General features: G+C 56.6%; 1 protein-coding gene across 1 annotated transcript in view; it reads left to right on the top strand.

Moving 5' to 3' along the window:
* The window catches only part of il16 (interleukin 16), a 240,301-nt gene that overhangs the window by 125,457 nt on the left and 88,329 nt on the right, over positions 1-26,515 (top strand). Inside the window, exons 7-11 of the mRNA XM_072468752.1 lie at positions 6,344-6,486; positions 20,050-20,160; positions 21,455-21,569; positions 23,512-23,585; positions 24,814-25,039. Coding sequence (XP_072324853.1) covers positions 6,344-6,486; positions 20,050-20,160; positions 21,455-21,569; positions 23,512-23,585; positions 24,814-25,039 — 669 coding nt within the window. The remainder of the gene's footprint in view (positions 1-6,343; positions 6,487-20,049; positions 20,161-21,454; positions 21,570-23,511; positions 23,586-24,813; positions 25,040-26,515) is intronic.

Below are 26,515 nucleotides of genomic sequence, written 5' to 3'. Positions count from 1 at the left end.
TCTCTTGTTTGACCCACGTCTTTCCTGTCTCTACTTGCGCTTTTTTTAAATGCACATTCCTTTTTCAAGATCTGTAATGTTTTTAGGTTACCCTGTTCACTAATTGGAATTCCCATTTTAAGGGCATTGTCCTGCCAGCTAGACAACATAATCTTATCTCTTTCCTCTTGACAATATTGCCTCCATAATCCAATTAATTCTTTTGCTTTCATACTTTGACTTTTTCTCCAAATTTGTCCCTGGATTTTCTTAACCATTTCTAGGTCTTTGGTGCCCCCTAGTGGCCATCCATCTCCCATTTTAGTTCTTAACTGTGCTGACAATTTTCTAAAATCCTTCGCTTTGTCCGGATACTTATCACATAATATTTGCAGTGGCATGCCTGGATCATTTGTGCTATCCAAGGAATTTCCCATAATCTCAACTAGTCCTCGGAACTGCGTTTTTTGCCACTACAGTCCAAGGGTACAATTTTAGCTTAATCAACTATATTTTTAACACACTCACACATGGAGGTGAACCATTTTCAATTTCAAATGTCGCATCGACCTCCCATAACCTAACCCAACCGAATTAACTCACAAATGAAGTTGAACCATTTATAGTTTTAAATGTCCCCATCAACAACATAGCCTACCCCAGCCGAATTAACAATATGAAATCCCATCAATTAAAATGCTAATCCCCAGACTGACCTGTGATTTCGTCGAGGCGGTCTTTCTGTGCCAACCGCGAGTGACCAGACTAATCAGATGATAAGAAGAGGGGAACAATCAATGCGCGGTCATTTTCCAGTTCTACATTGAGGGCCCTTTGTTCCCCATCCTCCTGTTCATAATCAGTCTAATTCTGATTTCGCAGTTGGATCAGAATCGCCCTGAGAAATCCCGGTTTTCGGCACCAAATGTTGAATCCCAAATTTCTTTATCCGTCAGTCTGGCCTCAATAAAAGTCGAGATGGATTTGCAGGTATAACATTAGTTATTTTATTCAGCTTGCAAGCTACCTAGTCCACAGTGATACAGATAACATGTTGCTCTCTGCAGCTCCGGGACTAAGTGGCGTGTCCCAGACAAAGAGCTCCTACTGATACATTCAAATGGCATCAAGTTTCACATACTCGACGCCCATAGGTCATCCTATGTCCCTCCTGACCTGTTTGATCTATTCTGATTGGCTCGCTTCCAATCCCTTTCTCCGGCCCCTATCAATTCAGCATCACTCTCATAGACACACCTCTTCCTGCTTTTTCCATGCGGTCTAAAATCCTTTGTCTCTACTTGCCAGAATCAAAGTGGCGTATTTCTACATTACATTAACTAATATCTCTAAAGTAACTATTTTATATCACATTCGTCAGGAGGAGCCATGGGCGGAGCCCGTACATGCCCCAACATACCCCCCTGTGGGTGAAGCCACACAATGGCCCATAGGTGGAGCCCAAAAGGTCAACAACATAACATAGCTGTAACACAATGGCAGAACATGATACTAATACACTGGTGAATTACTAGTACTATACATTCACCCCCTGTTTAAAAAAAAATGAAGTCCGGCGGGGGTGACGGGCTCATAAGTTCAGCCAGTCCGGCGCATGGATTGTGCGCTGCGATCGCCGAAGCACTGGTGTTGCTGCTGGTCCGGGTGTCGGGCTCATCCATGCTGGCAGCGGAAGTGGGGCCGGTGCGGGCACAGGCGTGGACTCCGGGAGCGTCTCTTCTGGAGGTTCATTCCTTTGGACCGGTGTGGCGGGCGGGAGGGAGCGTGGGAGCCATATAGGGGTGGGGGCGCTGGACATGGTAGGTTGGGCGGGATATAGTGTGGGGGCCGCGGTGGTGGTGGTGGTGGTGGAGCCTGCGGGCACCAGGTCCCAGAGGGAGACGGTATCTTTTCGGCCATCGGGGTGTTCGACATAAGCATACTGGGGGATGGAGTGTAGGAGCTGGACCCTCTCTACCAGAGGGTCTGTCTTATGGCTCCTGACGTGTTTTCTGAGGAGGACTGGCCCGGTGTCTTCAGCCAGGACGGAAGCGAGGCCCCTGAGGTAGCTCCCCCAGGGAAAACAAACAAGCGGTCATGAGGAGTCTCGTTTGTGGCCGTGCAAAGGAGGGACCTAATAGTGTGGAGCGCATCGGGGAGGACCTCCTGCCAGTGAGAAACTGGGAGATTCCTGGACCACAGGGTCAGTAGGACGGTCTTCCAGACTGTTGCGTTCTCCTGTTCCACCTGCCCGTTTCCCCTGGGGTTATAACTGGTCGTCCTGCTCGAGGCGATGCCCTCACTGAGCAGGTTCTGATGCAGTTCATCGCTCATGAACGTGAGCCGCGGTCGCTGTGGACATAACTGGGGAAACCAAACCGGGTGAAGACACAATGCAGGGTTCTAATGACAGTGGACGTGGTCATATCGGGGCAGGGGATGGCAAATGGGAAGCGGGAGAACTCATCTATGATGTTGAGGAAATATGTATTGCGGTTATTGGAGGGGAGGGGCCCTTTGAAATCGTTACTGAGGCGTTCAAAGGGCCAGGATGCCTTTACCAGGTGGGCCTTATCTAGTCGATAGAAGTGCGGTTTACACTCCGCACAGATTTGGCAGTCCCTGGTTATAGCTCTGACCTCCTTGGTGGAGTAGGGCAGGTTGCGGGCCTTGATGTAGTGGATAAGCCGGGTGACCCCCGGGTGGCAGAAGTCATCGTGGATAGCCCGTAGTCGGTCATCTTGCGCGCTGGCACATGTGCCGTGGGGCAGGGCATCTGGGGGCTCGTTGAGCTTCCCAGGCCGATATACTATATCATAGTTATAGGTGGAGAGTTCGATCCTCCACCTCAAGATCTTATCGTTCTTGATTTTGCCCCGCTGCGTATTGTCAAACATGAAGGCAACCGATCGTTGGTTGGTGACGAGTGTAAACCTCCTACCAGCGAGGTAGTGCCTCCAGTGCCGCACGGCTTCCACGATGGCTTGGGCTTCTTTTTCGACCGAGGAGTGTCGAATTTCAGATGAGGCGAGGGTGCGCGAAAAGAACGCTATCGGTCTGCCTGCTTGGTTGAGGGTAGCGGCGAGAGCGACCTCTGATACGTCGCTCTCCACCTGGAAGGGGGCGGACTCATCCACTGCGCGCATCGCGGCTTTGGCGATGTCCACCTTGATGCAGCTGAAGGCCTGGTGGGCCTCAGTCGCCAGTGCAAAGAGGGTGGCCTTGATTAGTGGGCGGGCTTTGTCCGCATAGTTGGGGACCCACTGGGCATAATGTGAAAAGAACCCGAGGCACCTCTTCAGGGCCTTGGGACAGAGAGGGAGTTGCAGGAGGGGGCGCCTACGGTCAGGATCGGGCCCTAGGACCCCGTTCTCCACGACGAATCCGAGGGTGGCTAGTCTGGTTGTGCGGAAAACGCATTTCTCCTTGTAGGTGAGATTGAGGGTTTGGAGAAATCGGTGGAGGTTGGCATCGTGGTCCTGCTGATCATGGCCGCAGATGGTGACATTGTCCAAGTACGGAAATGTGGCCCACAGCCCGTACTGGTTAACCATTCGGTCCATTGTTCTTTGGAACACCGAAACCCCATTCGTGATGCCAAAGTGGACCCGGAGGAAATGGAAAAGGCGGCCGTCTACCTCAAAAGCCGTGTAGTGGCGATCCTCCGGGCAGATTGGGAGCTGGTGGTATGCAGACTTCAGATCCACCGTGGAGAACACCCGGTAGTGTGCGATCTGGTTTACCATGTCTGCAATCCGGGGAAGGGGGTACGCATCGAGTTGCGTGTGCCGGTTAATGGTTTGGCTGTAATCAACCACCATCCGGAACATTTCCCCGGTCTTGATGACCACCACCTGAGCTCCCCAGGGGCTATTGCTGGCCTCGATGACTCCCTCCCGCAAGAGACGCTGGATCTCGGACCTAATGAACTTCCTGTCCTGTATGCTACACAGCCTGCTTCTGTGGCGACTGGCTTGCAGTCGGCGGTTAGGTTTGCGAAGAGAGGGGGGGGTCGACTTTTAGGGTCGCGAGGCTGCATATGGTGAGTGGGGGCAGGGGCCCCCCGAACTTCAGGGTTAGGCTCCTGAGGTTACATTGGAAATCGAGTCCCAATAGGAGAGGAGCGCAGAGGTCTGGGAGCACATATAATTTAAAGTTAGCGTACTCAGCGCCCTGTATTGCTAGGGTTGCAGTAGTGCACCCTCGGATTTGCACCGAGTGCGACCCAGAGGCGAGGGAGATGGTTTGTTGCGCTAGGAAGATTGGGTGCGAGCAGCATCTTACCATGTCCGGGTGAATGAAGCTCTCTGTGCTCCTGGAGTCAAAGAGGCAAGGCGTCTCATGCCCGTTAACCCGGACGGCCATCATAGAGCTCCAGAGGTGCTTGGGTCGCGACTGGTCCAGGGTGACCGCGCTGAGCTGCGGGTAGCCGGCGGCGTGGTCGGAGGTGCTGGGGCGGCCCCGTGATGACTGTCCATATTGATCATATGCGTCGAGCGGCGTAGCAGATGGCAGCCCCCGTTGGTCGAGTGTGGTGGGCGGTGAGGGAGATGGCGGCCCCCATGGATCGCACGTGGCCGGCCGCGTGGGGGAGGGTGGCCAAGATGGCGGCCCTCGTGAGTCGCACGTGCTGTGAAGGCTGGAAAATGGCGGCCCCCATGGATAGCACGAGGCTGGTGACGCATCTACAGGGGGCCGAGTCGGCAGACACGCTGCCACACTGCGGGGTCTGCAGGCCTGTGAGTCTGAGGGTCGGGCCTGCGGTTTAGAGTTCTTAGACCTGGCCAGGCAGACTTTGGCGAAATGTCCTTTGCTCCCGCAGCTGCTGCAGTTCACGTTGTGGGCCGGGCAGAGCTGCCGGGGGTGTTGAGACTGGCCGCAAAAATAGCAGGGTAGCCCCCCCATGATGGGCGGGCGGCCGCGCGGCACCGGCCTGGGGTAGTCTTTGGTCGGGGGCCCACGAGGGGGTCGCGTGGTCGGCCGGGAACGCAGTAAGGCTCTGAAAAGCAACCTCCAGAGAGGTGGCTAACTTTACCGTGTCGTCCAGATCCTGGGCCCCCTTTTCGAGCAGGCGCTGTCTCACATAATTCGACCGGACTCCCGCCACGTAGACGTCTCGGACGGAGAGTTCCATGTGCTGAGTGGCCGTAACGGCCTGGTAGTTACAGTTGTGTGCGAGGGCTTTGAGGTCGCGTAGGTAATTATCTAGCGACTCCCCGGGTGCTGGCGGCGAGTGGTGAAGACGTGTCACACGTAGACCTCGTTCACAGGCGTTTGAGCATCGTGAGGGCACCTGTATAGGAGGTGGCCTCGTCGAGCTGGACAGAAATGCGATGGCTCACCCGTGCGTGGAGGAGGCTCAGCTTCTGTTCATCGGTGACGGAAGGCGTGGAGGAGACAGCGAGGTAGGCCTTGAAGCATCGAAGCCAGTGCGAAAAAATTTCTTTCACCTCCGCAGCCTGCGGATCGAGTTCCAGTCGATCAGGTTTGAGGGCTGATTCCATAGTTGTGTTTAAGCTGATTAAATTGATGCGACCACCAATTCACTCAAAGACACGAGTCGAAGTAAACCGTGGTTTTAATCAGCTCACAACAGTGCCTGCCTGCGACTGGTACAATACTGTGAACTGCCTACAGGTCAACTGCTCTTTATACTTCCTTTCAAGGGGTGGAGCCACGGGCGGAGCCCGTACATGCCCCAACATATCCCCCTGTGGGTGAAGCCACACAATGGCCCATAGGTGGAGCCCAAAAGGTCAACAACATAACAAAGCTGTAACACAATGGCAGAGCATGATACTAATACTCTGGTGAATTACTAGTACTATACATTCACCACATCGGTATTGTTAATTTACATCATCACCAAATATTAAGAACTATATGTTGCCTTCATATGTGTGTGTGGTATGTGCACCTTCGCGTGCGTGTATATGTATGTATCCATGTATGTGTATGTGTGTGTGTCTGTGTCTATATGTGTGTGTGCGTGTACCTGTGTGTATCTTAGTGTGTGTGCATCTGTGTTTGTGTGTACGTGTGTACACCTGTGTGTGTGCGTGTATCTGTGTGTACCTGAGTGTGTGTGTATCTGTGGGTATGTGTGTGTGTGGCTGGGGGGGTGGGGGTGGAAACAGCCCTGGTAAGACTGCAAGCATGGATAATGAAATTCATAAGCTGCATTAGAAACGGAATGCTCAAACCCAAAGTCAGCGTACAGTTCAAGCTGAAATACAAGTCCAGTCAAAGCTGATATGTCACTCCAGCAGACCTACTGGATTGTGAGCCCTATGGGTTTGACCTGTTGCTAATATTAGAACATTTCCCTGTCTCCCAATGACTTAAAAACTTTTATTTTTGGCAGGAGTGAATTCCTACTGGTTGGACAGAAACGTTGATTCTCTGGTTGCTACGAAACAAGGTCTCTGTAGAAATCCTCCAACACATTCCCTTTGTGACAACAGGAAGTCTCTCTCTCAACAGTTCGAAACTCCTGGAGGTGCCCATGTAAGATGTTCCACAGGAAGCCGGGAACACAGAGTTTACACAATTCCTCAGCTACAGGCTGGCTCTCGCGCACCGATTATAGGATAGCAAGGTTTTCTTCAGTGCATGTTTTGTTTTGAATTTAACGCAGCATCTAAATTATTTAATTCCTGTTGGTCGTGGCTCAGTTGGTAGTTCTGTTGAGCTGGGTTCTCCACTGGCGGGATTCTCCGTTGCGTCAGCAGCGCACGCACACCCGGGGATTTCCCAACGACGTGGGGCTTCCCACAATGGGAAACCCCATTGGCCGGCTGGCGGGACGGATCCCGTTGCTGGCGGGGGCCAGAGAATCCCGCCTGTTATCTCTGCACCTGACTGTCGCAGGTTCCTGCTGCACTGCGGAGATCGAGCTGACATCGCAAAAAGAAAGTGTCGGTTTTTAATACGATATGAAATCAAGGTCCCATCTGCTGTCTCAGGTCGACACAATATCTTTCAAAGTGGGGCAAGGAAAATCCTGGCTCATGGTTATCTTTTTGGGGATGTTGCTGTGCTCCCATTAGATTCAACGGGGATTCCACATCAAAGGTGTTGGCTGTGCAGTGATTTGAGATGTCCTGAGGTTGTGCTGGGTGCTCCATAATGGCCCAGATCTTTAGGGACGTGACAGTTATCGTCAGGTCATCTGCCTTCCCTCCCGGCTTGAGGCTGGCTTTCCCAAAAATGGGGAGCGCAGCATCGCTTGGAGAACTCTGTTGTAGTGGAGTATTGTCCGGGGAAAGACTGGACACCAGCTCCCAGATGATAAGTTTAAACATTCTGTGTGAATCTTAGTGAGTGGGTGACTGGGCGAATGGGTAGCGTGCCAGGGTGGGTAGGCCCAGGATCTAGGGGGGGGGTTACAGACGATGCACAAGGACTGGGGCACTAAGAGGGCCCCGGGCTCTGTTTTAAACAGAGATCCTCATCATCAAGACTCAGCAGCCAGATCCTCAGACCATCTTAAGTAAAATAAGTAATGGGGAGTTCTAATCCCATTCTAATCTGGTCTGTCTTTGTCAATTTCACTCAGTTGCTGCACTGCTGCTTCCAAAGGTAGCTTCATGGATCCCAGAAAACCATGGTTTATGTGGGGGACTCGGAGGGGACGATGGCGGGGGACTCGGAGGGGACGATTGTGGGGGACTCAGAGGGGACGATGATGGGGGACTCGGAGGGGACGCTGGTGGGAGACTCGGAGGGGGCGCTGGTGGGAGACTCGGAGGGGACGATGGTGGGGGACGATGGCGGGGACTCGGAGGGGACGATGGCGGGGACTCGGAGGGGACGATGGCGGGGTCTCGGAGGGGACGATGGCGGGGAACTCAGAGGGGACGATAGTGGGGAACTCGGGGGGGGACGATGATGGGGGACTCGGAGGGAACGCTGGCGGGGACTCGGATGGGACTATGGCGGGGGACTCGGAGGGGACGATGGCAGGGACAATGGAGGGTGACCCGGAGGGGATGATAGCAGGGACTCGGAGGGAACGCTGGCGGGGACTCGGAGGGGACGATGGCGGGGACTCGGAGGGGACGATGGCAGGGACAATGGAGGGTGACCCGGAGGGGATGATAGCAGGGACTCGGAGGGGACGATGGCGGGGGTCTCGGAGGGGACGATGGTGGGGGACTCAGAGGAGATGATGGTGGGGGAGTGGGAGGAGACGATGGTGGGCGACTCGTAGGGGGCGATGGTGGGGGAGTGGGAGGGGACGCGGGGACTCGGAGGGGACGATTGTGGGGGACTCGGAGGGGACCATGGCGGGGACTCAGAGGGGACGATTGTGGGGGACTCGGAGGGGACCATGGCGGGGACTCGGAGGGGACGATGGTGGGGGACGATGGCGGGGACTCGGAGGGGACGATGGCGGGGTCTCGGAGGGGACGATGGCGGGGGACTCAGAGGGGACGATGGCGGGGGACTCGGAGGGGACGATGATGGGGGACTCAGAGGAGATGATGGTGGGGGAGTGGGAGGGGACGATGGTGGAGGAGTGGGTGGGGACGATGGCGGGGGACTCGGAGGTGACGATGGCGGGGGACTCTGAGGGGAGGTTGACGGGGGACTCTGAGGGGAGGATGGCGGGGGACTCGGAGGGGACGATGGCGGGGGACTTGGAGGGGAGGATGGCGGGGGACTCGGAGGGGAGGATGGCGGGGGACTCGGAGGGGAGGATGGCGGGGGACTCGGAGGGGACGATGGCGGGGGACTCGGAGGGGAGAATGGCGGGGGACTCGGAGGGGAGGATGGCGGGGGACTCGGAGGGGAGGATGGCGGGGGACTCGGAGGGGAGAATGGCGGGGGACTCGGAGGGGAGGATGGCGGGGGACTCGGAGGGGACGATGGCGGGGACTCGGAGAGGATGCTGGTGGGAGACTCTGAGGGGACGATGGTGGGGGACTGGGAGGGGACGATGGCAGGGACAATGGAGGGTGACCCGGAGGGGATGATAGCAGGGACTCGGAGGGGACGATGGCGGGGGTCTCGGAGGGGACGATGGTGGGGGACTCAGAGGAGATGATGGTGGGGGAGTGGGAGGAGACGATGGTGGGCGACTCGTAGGGGGCGATGGTGGGGGAGTGGGAGGGGACGCGGGGACTCGGAGGGGACGATTGTGGGGGACTCGGAGGGGACCATGGCGGGGACTCAGAGGGGACGATTGTGGGGGACTCGGAGGGGACCATGGCGGGGACTCGGAGGGGATGATGGTGGGGGACGATGGCGGGGACTCGGAGGGGACGATGGCGGGGTCTCGGAGGGGACGATGGCGGGGGACTCGGAGGGGACGATGGCGGGGGACTCGGAGGGGACGATGATGGGGGACTCAGAGGAGATGATGGTGGGGGAGTGGGAGGGGACGATGGCGGGGACTCGGAGGCGACGATGGCGGGGGTCTCGGAGGGGACGATGGTGTGGGACTCAGAGGAGATGATGGTGGGGGAGTGGGAGGGGACGATGGCGGGGGACTCGGAGGGGATGATGGTGGGGGAATGGGAGGGGACGCGGGGACTCGGAGGGGACGATGGTGGGGGTCTCGGAGCGGGCGATGGCGGGGGGTCTCGGAGGGAACGTGGTGACTCAGAGGGGACGATGGCGGGGGACTTGGAGGGGACGATGGTGGGGATCTCGGAGGGGACGATGGTGGGGGACTCGGAGGGGACGATGGTGGGGGACTCGGAGGGGACGATGATTGGGGACTTGGAGGGGATGATGGTGGGGGACTCGGAGGGGACGATGGCGGGGGAGTGGGAGGGGACGAGGGCGGGGGTGTGGGAGGGGACGATGGCGGGGGACTCGGAGGGGACGATGGCGGGGGAGTGTGAGGGGACGATGGCGGGGAACTCGTAGGGGACGATGGTGGGGGACGATGGTGGGGGACACGGAGGGGACGATGGTGGGGGACACGGAGGGGACGATGGTGGGGGACTCGGAGGGGACGCTGGTGGGAGACTCAGAGGGGACGGTGGTGGGGGACTGGGATGGGACGATGGTGGGGGAGTGGGAGGGGACGATGGCGGGGGACTCGGAGGTGACGATGGCGGGGACTCGGACGGGACGATGGCGGGGGACTCGGAGGTGACGATGGCGGGGACTCTGAGGGGACGATGGCGGGGACTCGGAGGGGACGATGGTGGGGACTCGGAGGGGACGATGGCGGGGGTCTCGGAGGGGACGATGGTGTGGGTCTCAGAGGAGATGATGGTGGGGGAGTGGGAGGGGACGATGGCGGGGGACTCGGAGGGGATGATGGTGGGGGACTGGGAGGGGACGCGGGGACTCGGAGGGGACGATGGTGGGGGTCTCGGAGCGGGCGATGGCGGGGTCTCGGATGGGATGCTGGTGGGAGACTCGGAGGGGACAGTGGTGGGGGACTGGGATGGGACGATGGTGGGGGAGTGGGAGGGGACGATGGCGGGGGACTCGGAGGGGACAATGGCGGGGACTCGGAGGTGACGATGGCGGGGGACTCGGAGGGGACGATGGCGGGGACTCGGAGGGGACGATGGCGGGGACCCGGAGGGGACGATGGTGGGGACTCGGAGGGGACGATGATGGGGGACTCGGAGGGGACGATGATGGGGGACTCGGAGGGGACAATGGCGGGGACTCTGAGGGGACGATGGCGGGGGACTCGGAGGGGACGATGGCGGGCGACTCGGAGGGGACGATGGTGGGGGACTCGGAGGGGACGATGGTGGGGGACTCGGAGGGGACGATTGTCGGGGACTCGGAGGGGACGATGGCGAGGGACTCTGAGGGGAGGATGGCGGGGGACTCGGAGGGGAGGATGGCGGGGGACTCGGAGGGGACGATGGCGGGGACTCGGAGAGGATGCTGGTGGGAGACTCGGAGGGGATGATTGTGGGGTACTGGAAGGGGACGATGGTGGGGGAGTGGGCGGGGACGATGGCGGGGATTCGGAGGGGATGATGGCGGGTCTCGGAGGGGACGATGGCGGGGACTCGGAGGGGACGATGGCGGGGACTCGGAGGGGACGATGACGGGGGACTCGGAGGGGACGATTACAGGGGACTCGGAGGGGACGATGACGGGGGACTCGGAGGGGACGATGTTGGGGGACTCGGAGGGGACGATGGTGGGGGACTCGGAGGGGACGATGGTGGGGGACTCGGAGGGGACGATGGTGGGGGACTCGGAGGGGACGATGGCGGGGGACTCGGAGGGGACGATGGTGGGGGACTCGGAGGGGACGCTGGTGGGAGACTTGGAGGGGACGATGGCGGGGGACTCGGAGGGGACGATGGCGGGGGACTCGGAGGGGAGAATGGCGGGGGACTCGGAGGGGAGGATGGCGGGGGACTCGGAGGGGAGAATGGCGGGGGACTCGGAGGGGAGGATGGCGGGGGACTCGGAGGGGACGATGGCGGGGACTCGGAGAGGATGCTGGTGGGAGACTCTGAGGGGACGATGGTGGGGGACTGGGAGGGGACGATAGTGGGGGAATGGGCGGGGACGATGGCGGGGATTCGGAGGGGACGATGGCGGGGACTCGGAGGTGACGATGGCGAGCACTCGGAGGGGACGATGGCGGGGGACTCGGAGGGGACGATGGCGGGGACTCGGAGAGGATGCTGGTGGGAGACTCTGAGGGGACGATGGTGGGGGACTGGGAGGGGACGATAGTGGGGGAGTGGGCGGGGACGATGGCGGGGATTCGGAGGGGACGATGGCGGGGACTCGGAGGTGACGATGGCGAGCACTCGGAGGGGACGATGGCGGGGGACTCGGAGGGGACGATGGCGGGGACTCGGAGGGGACGATGGCGGGGACTCGGAAGGGACGATGGCGGGGACTCGGAGGGGACAATGACGGGGACTCGGAGGGTACGAATGTGAGGGGACGATGGCGGGGGAGTGTGAGGGGACGATGGCGGGGGAGTGTGAGGGGACGATGGCGGGGGAGTGTGAGGGGACGATGGTGGGGGAGTGTGAGGGGACGATGGCGGGGGAGTGTGAGGGGACGATGGCGGGGGAGTGTGAGGGGACGATGGCGGGGGAGTGTGAGGGGACGATGGCGGGGGAGTGTGAGGGGACGATGGCGGGGGAGTGTGAGGGGACGATGGCGGGGGAGTGTGAGGGGACGATGGCGGGGGAGTGTGAGGGGACTTTGGCGGGGGAGTGTGAGGGGACGATGGCGGGGGAGTGTGAGGGGACGATGGCGGGGAAGTGTGAGGGGACGATGGCGGGGGAGTGTGAGGGGACGATGGCGGGGGAGTGTGAGGGGACGATGGCGGGGGAGTGTGAGGGGACGATGGCGGGGGAGTGTGAGGGGACGATGGCGGGAGAGTGTGAGGGGACGATGGCGGGGGAGTGTGAGGGGACGATGGCGGGGGAGTGTGAGGGGACGATGGCGGGGGAGTGTGAGGGGACGATGGCGGGGGAGTGTGAGGGGACGATGGCGGGGGAGTGTGAGGGGACGATGGCGGGGGAGTGTGAGGGGACGATGGCGGGGGAGTGTGAGGGGACGATGGCGGGGGACTCAGAGGGGACGATAGCGGGGGACTCGGAGGGGACGATGGTGGGGGACTCGCAGGGGGCGATTGTTGGGGACTCGGAGAGGACACTGGTGGGAGACTCTGAGGGGACGATGAAGGGGGACTGGGAGGGGACGATGGCGGGGGACTCTGAGGGGAGGATGGCGGGGGACTCGGAGGAGATGATGGCGGGGACTCGGAGGGGATGATGGTGGGGAAACCGGAGGGGACGATGATGGGGGACTCGGAGGGGACGATGGTGGGGGACTCGGAGAGGACGCTGGTGGGGGACTGGGAGGGGACGATGGTGGGGGAGTGGGCGGGGACGATGGCGGGGGACTCGGAGGTGACGATGGCGGGGGACTCGGAGGGGAGGTTGACGGGGGACTCTGAGGGGAGGATGGCGGGGGACTCGGAGGAGATGATGTCGGAGACTCGGAGGGGATGATGGTGGGGAAACCGGAGGGGACGATCGTGGGGGACTCGGAGGGGACGATCGTGGGGGACTCGGAGGGGACGATGATGGGGGACTCGGAGGGGACGATGGCGAGGGTCTCGGAGGGGACGATGGCGGGGGTCTCGGAGGGGACGATGGCGGTGGTCTCGGAGGGGACGATGGTGGGGGACTCTGAGGGGACGATGGCGGGGGACTCGGAGGGGACGATGGCGGGGACTCGGAGGTGACGCTGGCGGGGGACTCGGAGGGGACGATGGCGGGGGTCTCGGAGGGGACGATGGCGGGGGTCTCGGAGGGGACGATTGCGGGGATCTCGGAGGAGACGATGGCGGGGGTCTCGGCGGGACGATGGCGGGGGTCTCGGAGGGGACGATGGCGGGGGTCTCGGAGGGGACGATGGCGGGGGACTCGGAGGGGACGATGACGGGGGACTCGGAGGGGACGATGACGGGGGACTCGGAGGGGACGATGACGGGGGACTCGGAGGGGACGATGGCGGGGTACTCGGAGGGGACGATGGCGGGTGACTGGGAGGGGACGATGGCGGTGGAGTGTGAGGGGACGATGGCGGGGGACTCGGAGGGGACGATGGCGGGGGAGTGTGAGGGGACGATGGCGGGGGAGTGTGAGGGGACGATGGCGGGGAGTGTGAGGGGACGATGGCGGGGGAGTGTGAGGGGACGATGGCGGGGGAGTGTGAGGGGACGATGGCGGGGGAGTGTGAGGGGACGATGGCGGGGGAGTGTGAGGGGACGATGGCGGGGGAGTGTGAGGGGACGATGGCGGGGGAGTGTGAGGGGACGATGGCGGGGGAGTGTGAGGGGACGATGGCGGGGGAGTGTGAGGGGACGATGGCGGGGGAGTGTGAGGGGACGATGGCGGGGGAGTGTGAGGGGACGATGACGGGGGACTCGGAGGGGACGATGACGGGGGACTCGGAGGGGACGATGGCGGGGGACTCGGAGGGGACGATGGCGCGGGACTCGGAACGGACGATGACGGGGGACTCGGAGGGGACGATTGTGGGTGCCTCGGAGAGGACGCTGGTGGGAGACTCGGAGGGGACGATGGTGGGGGAATGGGAGGGGACGATGGTGGGGGAGTGGGAGGGGACGATGGTGGGGGAGTGGGCGGGGACGATGGTGGGGGACTGGGAGGGGACGATGGTGGGGGAGTGGGCGGGGACGATGGCGGGGGACTCGGATGGGACGATGGCGGGGGCCTCGGAGGGGACGATGGCGGGGGCCTCGGAGGGGACGATGGCGGGGGACTCAGAGGGGACGATAGCGGGGGACTCAGAGGGGACGATAGCGGGGAAACCGGAGGGGACGATGATGGGGGACTCGGAGGGGACGATGGTGGTGGACTCGGAGGGGACGATGGCGGGGGAGTGTGAGGGGACGATGGCGGGGGAGTGTGAGGGGACGATGGCGGGGGAGTGTGAGGGGACGATGGCGGGGGAGTGTGAGGGGACGATGGCGGGGGAGTGTGAGGGGACGATGGCGGGGGAGTGTGAGGGGACGATGGCGGGGGAGTGTGAGGGGACGATGGCGGGGGAGTGTGAGGGGACGATGGCGGGGGAGTGTGAGGGGACGATGGCGGGGGAGTGTGAGGGGACGATGGCGGGGGAGTGTGAGGGGACGATGGCGGGGGAGTGTGAGGGGACGATGGCGGGGGAGTGTGAGGGGACGATGGCGGGGGAGTGTGAGGGGACGATGGCGGGGGAGTGTGAGGGGACGATGGCGGGGGAGTGTGAGGGGACGATGGCGGGGGAGTGTGAGGGGACGATGGCGGGGGAGTGTGAGGGGACGATGGCGGGGGAGTGTGAGGGGACGATGGCGGGGGAGTGTGAGGGGACGATGGCGGGGTTGTGTGAGGGGACGATGGCGGGGTTGTGTGAGGGGACGATGGCGGGGGAGTGTGAGGGGACGATGGCGGGGGAGTGTGAGGGGACGATGGCGGGGGAGTGTGAGGGGACGATGGCGGGGGAGTGTGAGGGGACGATGGCGGGGGAGTGTGAGGGGACGATGGCGGGGGAGTGTGAGGGGACGATGGCGGGGGAGTGTGAGGGGACGATGGCGGGGGAGTGTGAGGGGACGATGGCGGGGGAGTGTGAGGGGACGATGGCGGGGGAGTGTGAGGGGACGATGGCGGGGGAGTGTGAGGGGACGATGGCGGGGGAGTGTGAGGGGACGATGGCGGGGGAGTGTGAGGGGACGATGGCGGGGGAGTGTGAGGGGACGATGGCGGGGGAGTGTGAGGGGACGATGGCGGGGGAGTGTGAGGGGACGATGGCGGGGGAGTGTGAGGGGACGATGGCGGGGGAGTGTGAGGGGACGATGGCGGGGGAGTGTGAGGGGACGATGGCGGGGGAGTGTGAGGGGACGATGGCGGGGGAGTGTGAGGGGACGATGGCGGGGGAGTGTGAGGGGACGATGGCGGGGGAGTGTGAGGGGACGATGGCGGGGGAGTGTGAGGGGACGATGGCGGGGGAGTGTGAGGGGACGATGGCGGGGGAGTGTGAGGGGACGATGGCGGGGGAGTGTGAGGGGACGATGGCGGGGGAGTGTGAGGGGACGATGGCGGGGGAGTGTGAGGGGACGATGGCGGGGGAGTGTGAGGGGACGATGGCGGGGGAGTGTGAGGGGACGATGGCGGGGGACTCGGAGGGGACGATGGCGGGGGACTCGGAGAGGACGATGGCGGGGGAGTGGGCGGGGACGATGGCGGGGGACTCGGAGGTGACGATGGCGGGGGACTCGGAGGTGACGATGGCGGGGGACTCTGAGGGGAGGTTGACGGGGGACTCGGAGGAGATGATGGCGGAGACTCGGAGGGGATGATGGCGGGGAAACCGGAGGGGACGATCGTGGGGGACTCGGAGGGGACGATCGTGGGGGACTCGGAGGGGACGATGATGTGGGACTCGGAGGGGACGATGGTGAGGGTCTCGGAGGGGACGATGGCGGGGGTCTCGGAGGGGACGATGGCGGTGGTCTCGGAGGGGACGATGGCGGGGGACTCGGAGGGGACGATGGCGGGGGACTCGGAGGGGACGATGGCGGGGACTCGGAGGTGACGCTGGCGGGGGACTCGGAGGGGACGATGGCGGGGGTCTCGGAGGGGACGATGGCGGGGGTCTCGGAGGGGACGATGGCGGGGATCTCGGAGGAGACGATGGCGGGGGTCTCGGCGGGACGATGGCGGGGGTCTCGGAGGGGACGATGGCGGGGGACTCGGAGGGGACGATGGCGGGGGACCCGGAGGGGACGATGGCGGGGACCATGGCGGTGGAGTGAGAGGGGACGATGGTGGAGACTTGGAGGGGACGATGACGTGGGAGTGGGAGGGGATGATGGTGGGGGGCTCGGAGGGATGATGGCCGGTGGGTTGGAGGTGACAATGGTGGGGGACTCGGAGGGGGTGATGGTTAGGGAGTGGGAGGGGACCGTGGCGGGGGACTCGAAGGGACGATGGTAGACGAGTTGGAGTTGACGATGGCGGGGGACTCGGAGGGGCGATGGTGGGAGACTCGGAGGGGACGATGGTGGGGGACGCGGAGGGGACGATGGCGGGGAACTCGGGGGTGACGATGGCGGGCGGGTTGGAGGGGACAATGGAGGGGACGATGGTGGGGTCTCGGAGGGGCGATGGTGGGGGAGTGGGAGGGGACGATGGTAGGGGTGGGAGGAGATTATCTACACACTTCGATTGTTTTGTAAAAGTTGCGATTTCTTTGGGGGAGTGGGAGGGGACGATGGCGGGGGACCCGGACAGGACGATGGCGGGGGACTCAAAGGGACGATGGCAGACGAGTTGGAGGTGACGATGGCGGGGGACTCGGAGGGGCGATGGTGTGGGAGTGGGAGGGGACGATGGCGGGGGACTCGGAGGGGCGATGGTGGGGTAGTGGGAGGGGACGATGGCGGGGACGATGGTAGGGGTGGGAGGAGATTATCTACACACTTCAATTGTTTTGTAAAAGTTGCGATTTCTTTGTAACCACTTTCCTAACATCAGTTGATTGCTCTGTGATTGATTATCATAAGGCATTGGGCCTCTAATTTCACCATTTCTACAGTCACACTGCCTACTGCATGCAGGTGTAATGAAAGAAAGACAAAACCTACATTCATCCAGCACCTTTCACAATGTCCCAAATCGCTTAACAGCCAGTGAAGTACTTTTCCATTATAGTCACCGGTATAATGTGGGCAATGTCATCAAATAGTGGAGAAAGGCCAAGGGGCTGAATGGCCTATTCCTACGTATGTTCATTTGTCATTCTGGAATAGGTGACCAATTTCATCCATTCATCCATAGTTATCTTGTAAACAGAGTTAAGAATCGTGCCTGGAGTCTTGTTTATTTTGTTGCTCATTGAGGTTTACTGTGAGTGGGTTTGTGGGGTGAGGTTGCCAGGACAAGAGTGTATAATGCGCTCCTGGAGAATCACTAACCTGTTTTATACTGCATATGACCCTCAATAGTCTTTTCATTGACTTCATTCCTGTCCTTTTGTCTGCTGGGTTTTTTGAGGTAGTGAAATATCATGACAAAGTTGTGTGGCAGAGTAGATAATAAAAATACATTATAATGAAAAGCAGCAATCAGCAGAGTCTTCATATGGGAGTAACCATTTCTTCATGTGTTTTGCTAATCCCACAATGAGGCAGTTGTGTTAACCAACAATTTTTAAACAACCCAATGGACCCGATCAGCCTGCTGTTTGCGCTGTATTGTGTTTGCTGTGCTACGGAATGCTGCCGAACTAAAGCAGTACTCTGAGTGTAACACTGTTGAAACAACTGAGGAAATACTTTGGTCAGTCAGCCCCTTCCTTATTTTCACCGGTTTGTTGCTCAAAACACCAGAGTTTCCATTTGGTGTAATTCATCTACAGCTAGTCTACAGTTATACAAAACAAAAAGCACACGGCGAATGGAAAGTTAACTTTCATCTCGAGGGGGTTGGATTACAAACAGGAGGGAAGTCGATGCTTCAGTTTGTACAGAAAATTAGCCAGACCCCATGAAGAGTAACTGTGTTCAATTCTTGGCCCGCGCCCCAGGAAGGATGTATAAATTATGAAGACGGGTTGCATCAACTCAGCTTGTGCTCAAGGGGGAGCATAGAAGTTTGAGATGAAATTTAAAATGTTGCAAGGGTACAGCAGGGTCCAGAGGGAGAAACCTCGGGTGAGAAACCAAGAGGCGAGAATCTTAAAATTTTGAGAGTGCAATCGGGAAGCACATCTAGAAATCCAAAGGCTATTTTGGTGTGGGAGGACTCATGGAACATTCAAGGCTGGGGTGGATAGAACTTTGTTGGGTTAGGGTTTCAAGGGATGAGCTAAGATGAGTAAATGGCTTTCAGGTACAGATTAATCACAATCTAATTGAATGGTTGAATTTGCCCAGGGGACTGAAAGGCTTACTCCTGATCCCATTGTCCATTCAGTGCAACGCCAACAGTCCAAGTGGTGCCGTATGAAGTGCCAAGAAGTACAGTGTGTGACAGCTCAAAATGTCTCCCGACTTTCCTTGGCTCTGGCAGTAAAACAGTTTTCATAGGCTGACCGGGTCTGCTATCAACTTGTTGCAACCTCACCAGCGGCCTACAGTGTACAATAAATGGGAGGGGATCTGCATCCAGGCTCTGAAACAATCACCGGGGCGGGGGGGGTGGGCGGGGGTTATTCCCTAAGAGGGAAATTGATCTGCTCCCTCTAAAGGTGTAATTTCCCTCTGCCAATTCTCTATTCCCTTTGTATTCAGTATCTCATTTGACCCCGCATTGAGCTTCCAATCTCATATCCACTCCATGACTAATACACATTAGCTGTATCCACCCCATCTCCACCCATCCACTGCTGAAGTCTTCATCCATGCTTTAGAATCATAGAATCCCTACAGTGCAGAAGGAGGGCATTCGACCCATCGAGACTGCACCAACCCTCTGAAAGAGCACCATATCCAGGCCCAACCCCCCGCCCTATCTCCGTAACCCCACCTAACATGCACATCCCTGGACATAAGAGGCAAGTGTCGTGTGGTCAGTACACCGAACCTGCACATCTGTGGACTTTAGTTACCTAGAGATTTAACTTTTCCAATTTATGCCTGTCTTGTCTCCCACCGTCTAATCTCTGGAATCCTTCGCTTATCCAACACCACTGCCATTACCCTAAATTGCACCATGTTCCATACACCCACCACCCTCTCTGCTGCCACATTGGCTCCTGGTTTCGCCACACCTCAAATTTTAAATTTTAACAGGGATTGGGTGAGGGAGTGGACCCAGGTAGGGTGCTCTTTCAGAGGGTGAGTGCAGACTCGATAGGCTGAATGGCCTCCTTCTCCACTTTAGGGATTCTATGATTATGACTCTTGTGTCCAAATTTAAAGTACATTTTTTTTTCCAATTAAGGGGCAATTTAGCGTCGCCAATCCACCTAACCTGCACATCTTTGGGTTGGGGGGGTGAAACCCACGCAGACATGGGGGAGAATGTGCAAACTCCACACAGACAGTAACCCGGGTCCTCAGGACCGTAGGCAGCAGTGCTTACCACTGCGCCACCGTGCTACCCTGTGTCCATACCACTTTATTATCTCGCCCCTTCTTATCTCTGGAACCTTCTGTAGCCCTACAACACTCTGAGATCTCTGTTTTGTCCAATTCTGGCCTCTCGTACCACACAGCCTGTGACTTCAGCTGTCTTGGGAGCAAGCTCTCAAATTCCCTCTTTTAAATCTCTTTGCTTCTCCACCTCCCTCATTCCTCTCTTGGGGTGCTCGGTATAAGCTACCTCTTTGACTCATACTAATGCGTAGCTTGTTGTCAAATTTAACCTGATAACACATCACCTGTGAAGCACCTTTTGAAGGTCCTGTATAAATTGAAATTGTTGCATCTGTCCAAATGGTTATTTACACACAAGTGAAAAAGTGGAAAACCTGCTTCCATGTCTTCAGTAGCCTTCTGTGCCGCACTTTAAAAGGGTTTTTTCCTTAATTGACTATTAACACATGATGACAGAATTACTCTTGGGATTTTATTCCTTTATGATTTGTGTTCTTTGCCTGCAGACAATGACACGAGCCATTCGATCTTTAAGTTCAGCTCATTTAATCCACTCATGCGCCAATGCTTCACCATCAGTCATTTCAAACATTGTTTTGATGAAAGGTCAGGGAAAGGTAAGATTTGCTTTCTGGTATTTTTCTGCGTGAGGCAAGAAGTTACTCATGAAAATACTTTAAACACTGCCACTCAAATATTCATTGAACACAAAGTGAATGATAATAACATTGCGATGTGAACTTGTAGACCATTCACCGCCAGTCTAAATTTGTCTGATCCTGCTTTTGGGCCTGCTGCACAAGGAACCAGGAAACCTGTCCCAAGATTGAGCCTCAGGCCTCAATTTGGCATTTTGGCTAGGCATCTCCACAGAGGCAGCTCAACCACCTTGGAAACCCTATTTCAGGCCACTTGCCTCAGTATCAGCAGCGGAACCCAAGTAGGTTCTGGAAGGTGGAGGGGGAGCGGGAGGGATCGGTGACTTGCGGCTATAATGTGGCCATCAGGAGAGTCGTGGAGCCAGAAGGAGCATTCCAGTCCTTCTTCACTCCATGTGAAATTTTTTTTAAAAGTACCGCTCTTTTCAGTGGTGGTCGCTTGCTAGGCCAAACCCACACTTGGAAAGCTTGAGTAGGCTCAAAGCTTGCTCCACTCACGTCCCGCAGGCATTAGGCCGCTTGGTAGCGTGTGCTCTTTCCTCTTTTAGGTAGCCAACCTAACAGCTGGCTTGGGAATCCTATTTTTAAAAGAAAGGCTGACACTTATATTGTGTTTGAGTCATCTGCTGGCTGTTTAAAAAAAAAAGTGTTTTACAGCCAGTGAAGTACTTATTGAAGTGTAGTTGCTACGATAATGTAAGAAACACAGCAGCCACTTTGCACACAAAGAACAGCAGCGAGGCAATGGCCTGATAATCTGTTTTGTTAAATGTTGATTGAGGCCAAGACTCCAGGGCATAATTCCCAGCTCCTCTGCGCAAAAGTGCCATGGGGTCCTTGCATCCACCCAAGCAGGAAAATTGGGGTTTGGCGTAAAATCTCACCCAAAAGACAGCAGCAATCCTTCAAGTACTGCACAAGAGTTTCTACCTGGATTCTGTGCCTAGAATGTAGTGAGTTAGAGTTGGTACAAACTGAACCACAGCTGACACTTCACATTTTTCAGGTGTCCCTGGGGTACAGGGCATTAGTCCTCAAGTTGGTTGCTGTTGCGCCTGTTTTTGTGACTGTAAAATGAAATAACAAGGTTCAATCTCCACCCCTTGACAAAAATGTTTCACGCTATTTTATTGTGTGACTGCCTCTGAGGTATTTAAACGTGACAAGGAGCTCGAAGAATGCTAATATTATTATTGATCACTTCTGAGCCAAGTTTACTGACTGAGAAATATGATAACGATCATTATTCCAGGGTCTGGGATTCAGTGTGGTTGGAGGAAGGGACAGTATTTATGGACCAATGGGCATCTTTGTAAAGACAATATACCCGGACGGAGCAGCTGCTGCCGATGGCCGGCTGAGGGAAGGTTTGTAAATTCAATTGCATTGGTTTCCATGGCTTTTGTGCATGCACCGCAACAAAGAACATTATTGCAAAACTATCAGTACAGCATTTCTATTGAGATGAATGTAAGGAATTGGTATATATTATATTTTATATTTGTGGCAGCAATGTTATTAAAAGCCTGAGTTAAGATAAATATTTGTCACAGAGATATTATTAAAAAACCTAGATTAAGGTATCCAGACTGTGCGTCTGCTGTTGCTGTAACTAAGTAGTCATAAAAGATGAGGTCATGATTTAATCTAACCACTTGTTTACATATGAAGGCCGAATGGAACATTGTTATGAATGCTGGAGATTCCCTGGAGAATAGATAATTTATGAGGGGTTGTATTTAGTCCTAGCTAAGCAGGTCATGTGACATCTTAGTGGGATACAGATGATTTGATTAATGGGAGAAGCCAGGTCGGTCTGTAGTTTTGCAGTTTGTCATAGGACTTGAGTCTGACAAGCCAGAAGGTATGCTTTTGTCTACCAGTTAAGAAAAATGGTGGAATAATATTGGAGGCTGGTAAACTGCCCATTTTACTGCTAGGCAAGGATCATCCAATCAGGTAATGAAGATTCTACACGCTTACTGTTTGGTTTGTGAAAGAAGGGTTTTCCAGGAACCGATACATCCGACAACCAATAGCGAGAGATAGGGGTGGGTTGGCTGGAGGCAAGAAGTCATGTGATGACACCTCTAGGAATATGGCCAACCAGCATTGGTAACCAAATTGTATCTGTCAATCGCGGTGAAGGTATGGCAAAACATCAATGACTGCATTTGCGTCGGCTGTGTGATGGGTTGGGGGGAGTGAGCGAGTGTGATGGGTTGGGGGGTTAGGCAGTGTGTTGGGTCCGGAGGTGAGGCAGTGCGATGGGTTGGGGGTGTTGGGCAATGCGATAGGTGGGGGTTAAGCGGTGCAATGGGTTGGGGGGTTAGGCAGCGTGATGGGTCCGGGGGGGTGAGGCAGTGCAATGGGTTGGGGGTGTTCGGCAGTGTGATGGGTCCGGAGGTGAGGCAGTGTGATTGTTGGGGGGGGGGGGGGTAGGCAGTGCGATAGGTGGGGGTGTTAGGCAGTGTGATGGGTTGGGGGTGTTAGGTTGTGTGATGGGTTGGGGGTGTGAGGCAGTGCAATGGGTCGGGGGGGTTAGGCAGTGTGATGGGTCCGGGGGGGTGAGGCAGTGCGATGGGTTGGGGGTGTTAGGCAGTGTGATGGGTCTGGAGAGGGTGGGGGAGGAGGGGGGAGGCAGTGTGATGGGTCCGGGGGGGTGAGGCAGTGCGATGGGTCTGGGGGGGCGGGGAGGAGGGGGGAGGCAGTGTGATGGGTTGGGGGTTGGGGGCGGGGCGGGGGGTGAGGCAGTGTGATGGGTTGGGGGTTGGGGGCGGGGCGGGGGGGTGAGGCAGTGCGATGGGTCAGGGTGTTGGGCAGTGCGATGGGTGGGGGCGTTAGGCAGTGCGATGAGTTGGGGTGTTAAGTAGTGTGATGGGTGGGGGGGGGGGGGGGGGGGGGTGAACCATTTCAGTAGCCTGGACTCTGGGACACGATTGTGATTTCTTAGCTGCTTAACAGACTGTAGTTCACCTATTCTGTTCTTATTGGATAGAAAGCAGTCAGGAAATGACGACACTCCATGTCGGTCACAAACAAATTGTTGAGGCAGCGTTCTGTAGATTGGCAGATTCTTGGAAATGCACAGGTCTGAGCAATCAGGGAAATCAGGTTAAACTGTTCAAAAAGTCCATCTGCCTTTCTTTCTCTTTGTAAGTGCATTGACACTTTGAGATGTGCAGCCTGAGTTTGACAGTCTTCCCCCTCTGAAACAATTGGGAAGTTGAACCAACGTTAGTAACAATGATGCTTGACTTTTGAATATTTAGATAGACATATTCATACTGTCAACCTCTCACTTTGTAGGAGATGAAATACTTGAAGTGAATGGAGTGTCGCTGAATGACTTAACCCATGATGAAGCGATACAAATATTTAAGGTTGGTCTGTCCATTTCATAGAGTCATAAAGTCATACAAGACAGCAGAGGCCCTTCAGCCCATTGAGTCTCCACTGACAAAACTAGATCCCACTTTCCAGCACTTGCCCCATAGCCTTGAATGTTGTGACATTTGAAGTGCTCAACCACAAACCTTTTAATGGTTGTGAGGTTTCCCGCCTTTACTCCCCTCCCAGGCAGTGTATTCCAGATTCCCACTGCCCTCTGGGTGAAAATTATTTTCCTCAAAATCCCTTTAAACCGCCTGCCTTTCACGTTTAAATTATGCCTTCTTGTTATTGACCCTTCAACTAAGGGAAACAGTTGTTTCCTATCCATCCTGTCCATACCCCTCATAATCTTGTACAACTCAGTCAGGTCTCCTCTCAGTCTTTTCTGCTCTAAAGAAAACAACCCGAGCCTTTCTAGCCTCTCTTCATAACTCAAGTGCTCCATCCCAGGCAACGTCCTGGTGAATCTCCTCTGCACCCTCTCCAGTGCAATCACACCCTTTCTATAGTGAGGTGACCAGACCTGCACACAGTACTCCAGCTGTGGCCTAACCAAAAGTTGTGTACATCTCCAACATAACCACCTTGCTCTTATAGTCTATGCCACGACTGATAAAGGCAGGTTTCCCATATGCCTTTTTAATTATCCTATTAACCTGTCTTGCCACCTTCTGGGATCTGTGGACAAGCACCTCGAGATCCCTCTGTTCCTCTGAGCTTCTTAGTGTCCTGCCATTCACAGAGTACTCCCTTGTCTTGTTACTCCTTCCAAAGTGCATCACCTCTCATTTTTCAGGGTTAAATTCCATCTGCCACTGTGATCTGCCCACCTTGGCAATCTTGCCTTCCTGCAACCTAAGGCCTTCTTCCTCACTATTAAACACCCTGCCAATCTTTGTGTCATCCGCAAACTTACTACTCATTCCCCCGAACATTCTCATCTATATCATTTTTATATGTCACAAACAATAAGGAACCCAGTACTGATCCCTGTGGTAGGCCACTGGATACTGGCCTCCAGTCACACAAACAGCTTTCTACCATCACCTTCTGCCACTAAGTTTGAGATCCAACTCGCGAAGGTACCCTGTATTCCATGTGCTGTTATCTTCTTTATCAGTCTCGCTTGTCAAAGGATTTGCGGTGTGAAATTTCAGCCTATTAATTAATCGTCTCTAAAAACAAATCTGTGCTTTCATTTTGGTTTTTTTATTGCAGCAAGTGAGGAAAGGTGTGCTCACATTAACAGTCCGGACTTGTCTCCGGGGCCCCAGCGTCACTCATGGGCAGCCAGCAGCATTTCTTAGTCGCTCCTGGTCAACCAGCTCCACCACTCACCTTGGTCGAGGCAGCTGTTCAAGTTCAGAGCTGGATAACATGCTCTTTCTACAAAAGACACCACATCCCAACGACCGAATCATCATGGAAGTCACCTTGTCCAAGGGTAAGTAAAGGAAATAGATTATGAGCCAACCAAACCCGGAGTTTGCCATTGACTGCCTGATTCAGTGGTGGGTTAGTAACCCAGAGGTGGTGACAAATGGTGAAATCCAACTCCAGAAATCTGTGTGGCAGCAGAAAACATTGACTGTGAAAATGGCCACATTGTCATCAAAAGCCAACATGTCCATTAAAGGAACCCCCCCCCACCCCACTTCCTGACCCATACTGGTGTCCATATGATGCCAGGCCCATGCCTCATGATCAACTCTTATTGCCCTCTGAAATGGTCCAGAGAGCCATTCTGTTGTACACTATAATTTCAGGGAGAATGCTTGTATTTCTCGTGGTAATTAGCGATGGACAATGCATAACCAGCATTGCTGAGAACTGAGGGCAAATTAAAATTCTGCTCTGCCTGTTCGCACCTGTATTTAATTTCTCTTCTTGTTTGCACACTATTCTTCATATGGCACCCTCTGGAGTAATTTTGTCAAGAACACATCTCTCAAGGAGAATATGAGCAGGAATTAGAGTAATTACATAGAATTACATAGAACATACAGTGCAGAAGGAGGCCATTCGGCCCATCGAGTCTGCACCGACACACATTAATCCCTCACTTCCACCTTATCCCCGCAACCCAATAACCCCTCCCAACCCTTATGGACACTACGGGTAATTTATCATGGCCAATCCACCTAACCTGCACGTCTTTGGACTGTGGGAGGAAACCGGAGCACCCGGAGGAAACCCACGCGGACACGGGGAGAACGTGCAAACTCCGCACAGACAGTGACCCAGCGGGGAATCGAACCTGGGACCCTGGCGCTGTGAAGCCACAGTGCTAATCACTTGTGCTACCGTGCTGCCCATCAATTCTGATGGTTATACGCATCTAATAGCAGTGTGCACCAGGAGCACAGTAAGATTATCCCTTAAACACACACACAAATCTTTTAAAAACACATATAAATCCCTGGATATAGAGGGCACAATTGGATGGGGAAAAACCATGCCCATATGTTTTGGGCATGCCCGGCGCTTAAAGAATTCTGGCAGGGGTTTGCGAGGGTGATGTCTAGGATTTTGGACACTCGGGTGAAGGCGAGTCCAACAGTAGCAATATTTGGGGTGTCGGAGGATCCAGGAGTGCAGGAAGCGAAAGAGGCCGAGGTACTGGCCTTTGCCTCCCTGGTAGCCCGGAGACGGATCTTGTTAATGTGGAGGGACTCGAAACCCCCGAGTGTGGAGAGCTGGGTTGGCGATATAGCGGGGTTCCTCAGCCTGGAGCGAATAAAGTTTGCCTTGAGAGGGTCCTTGATGGGGTTCTCCCGGCGGTGGCAACCTTTCCTTGACTTTCTAGGGGAGCAGTTAGTGTCAGCAGCAGCAGCATCCTGGGGGGGGCGGGGGGGGGGGGCGTTCAGGTGGGGGTACTGTTGATATAATGTGAGTTGGGCATGGAAACGAAACCCACCTT

This window comes from Scyliorhinus torazame, chromosome 12 (assembly GCF_047496885.1).
Source record: "Scyliorhinus torazame isolate Kashiwa2021f chromosome 12, sScyTor2.1, whole genome shotgun sequence".
NCBI lineage: Eukaryota > Metazoa > Chordata > Chondrichthyes > Carcharhiniformes > Scyliorhinidae > Scyliorhinus > Scyliorhinus torazame.
This window is presented reverse-complemented; position numbering and strand designations above follow the sequence as displayed.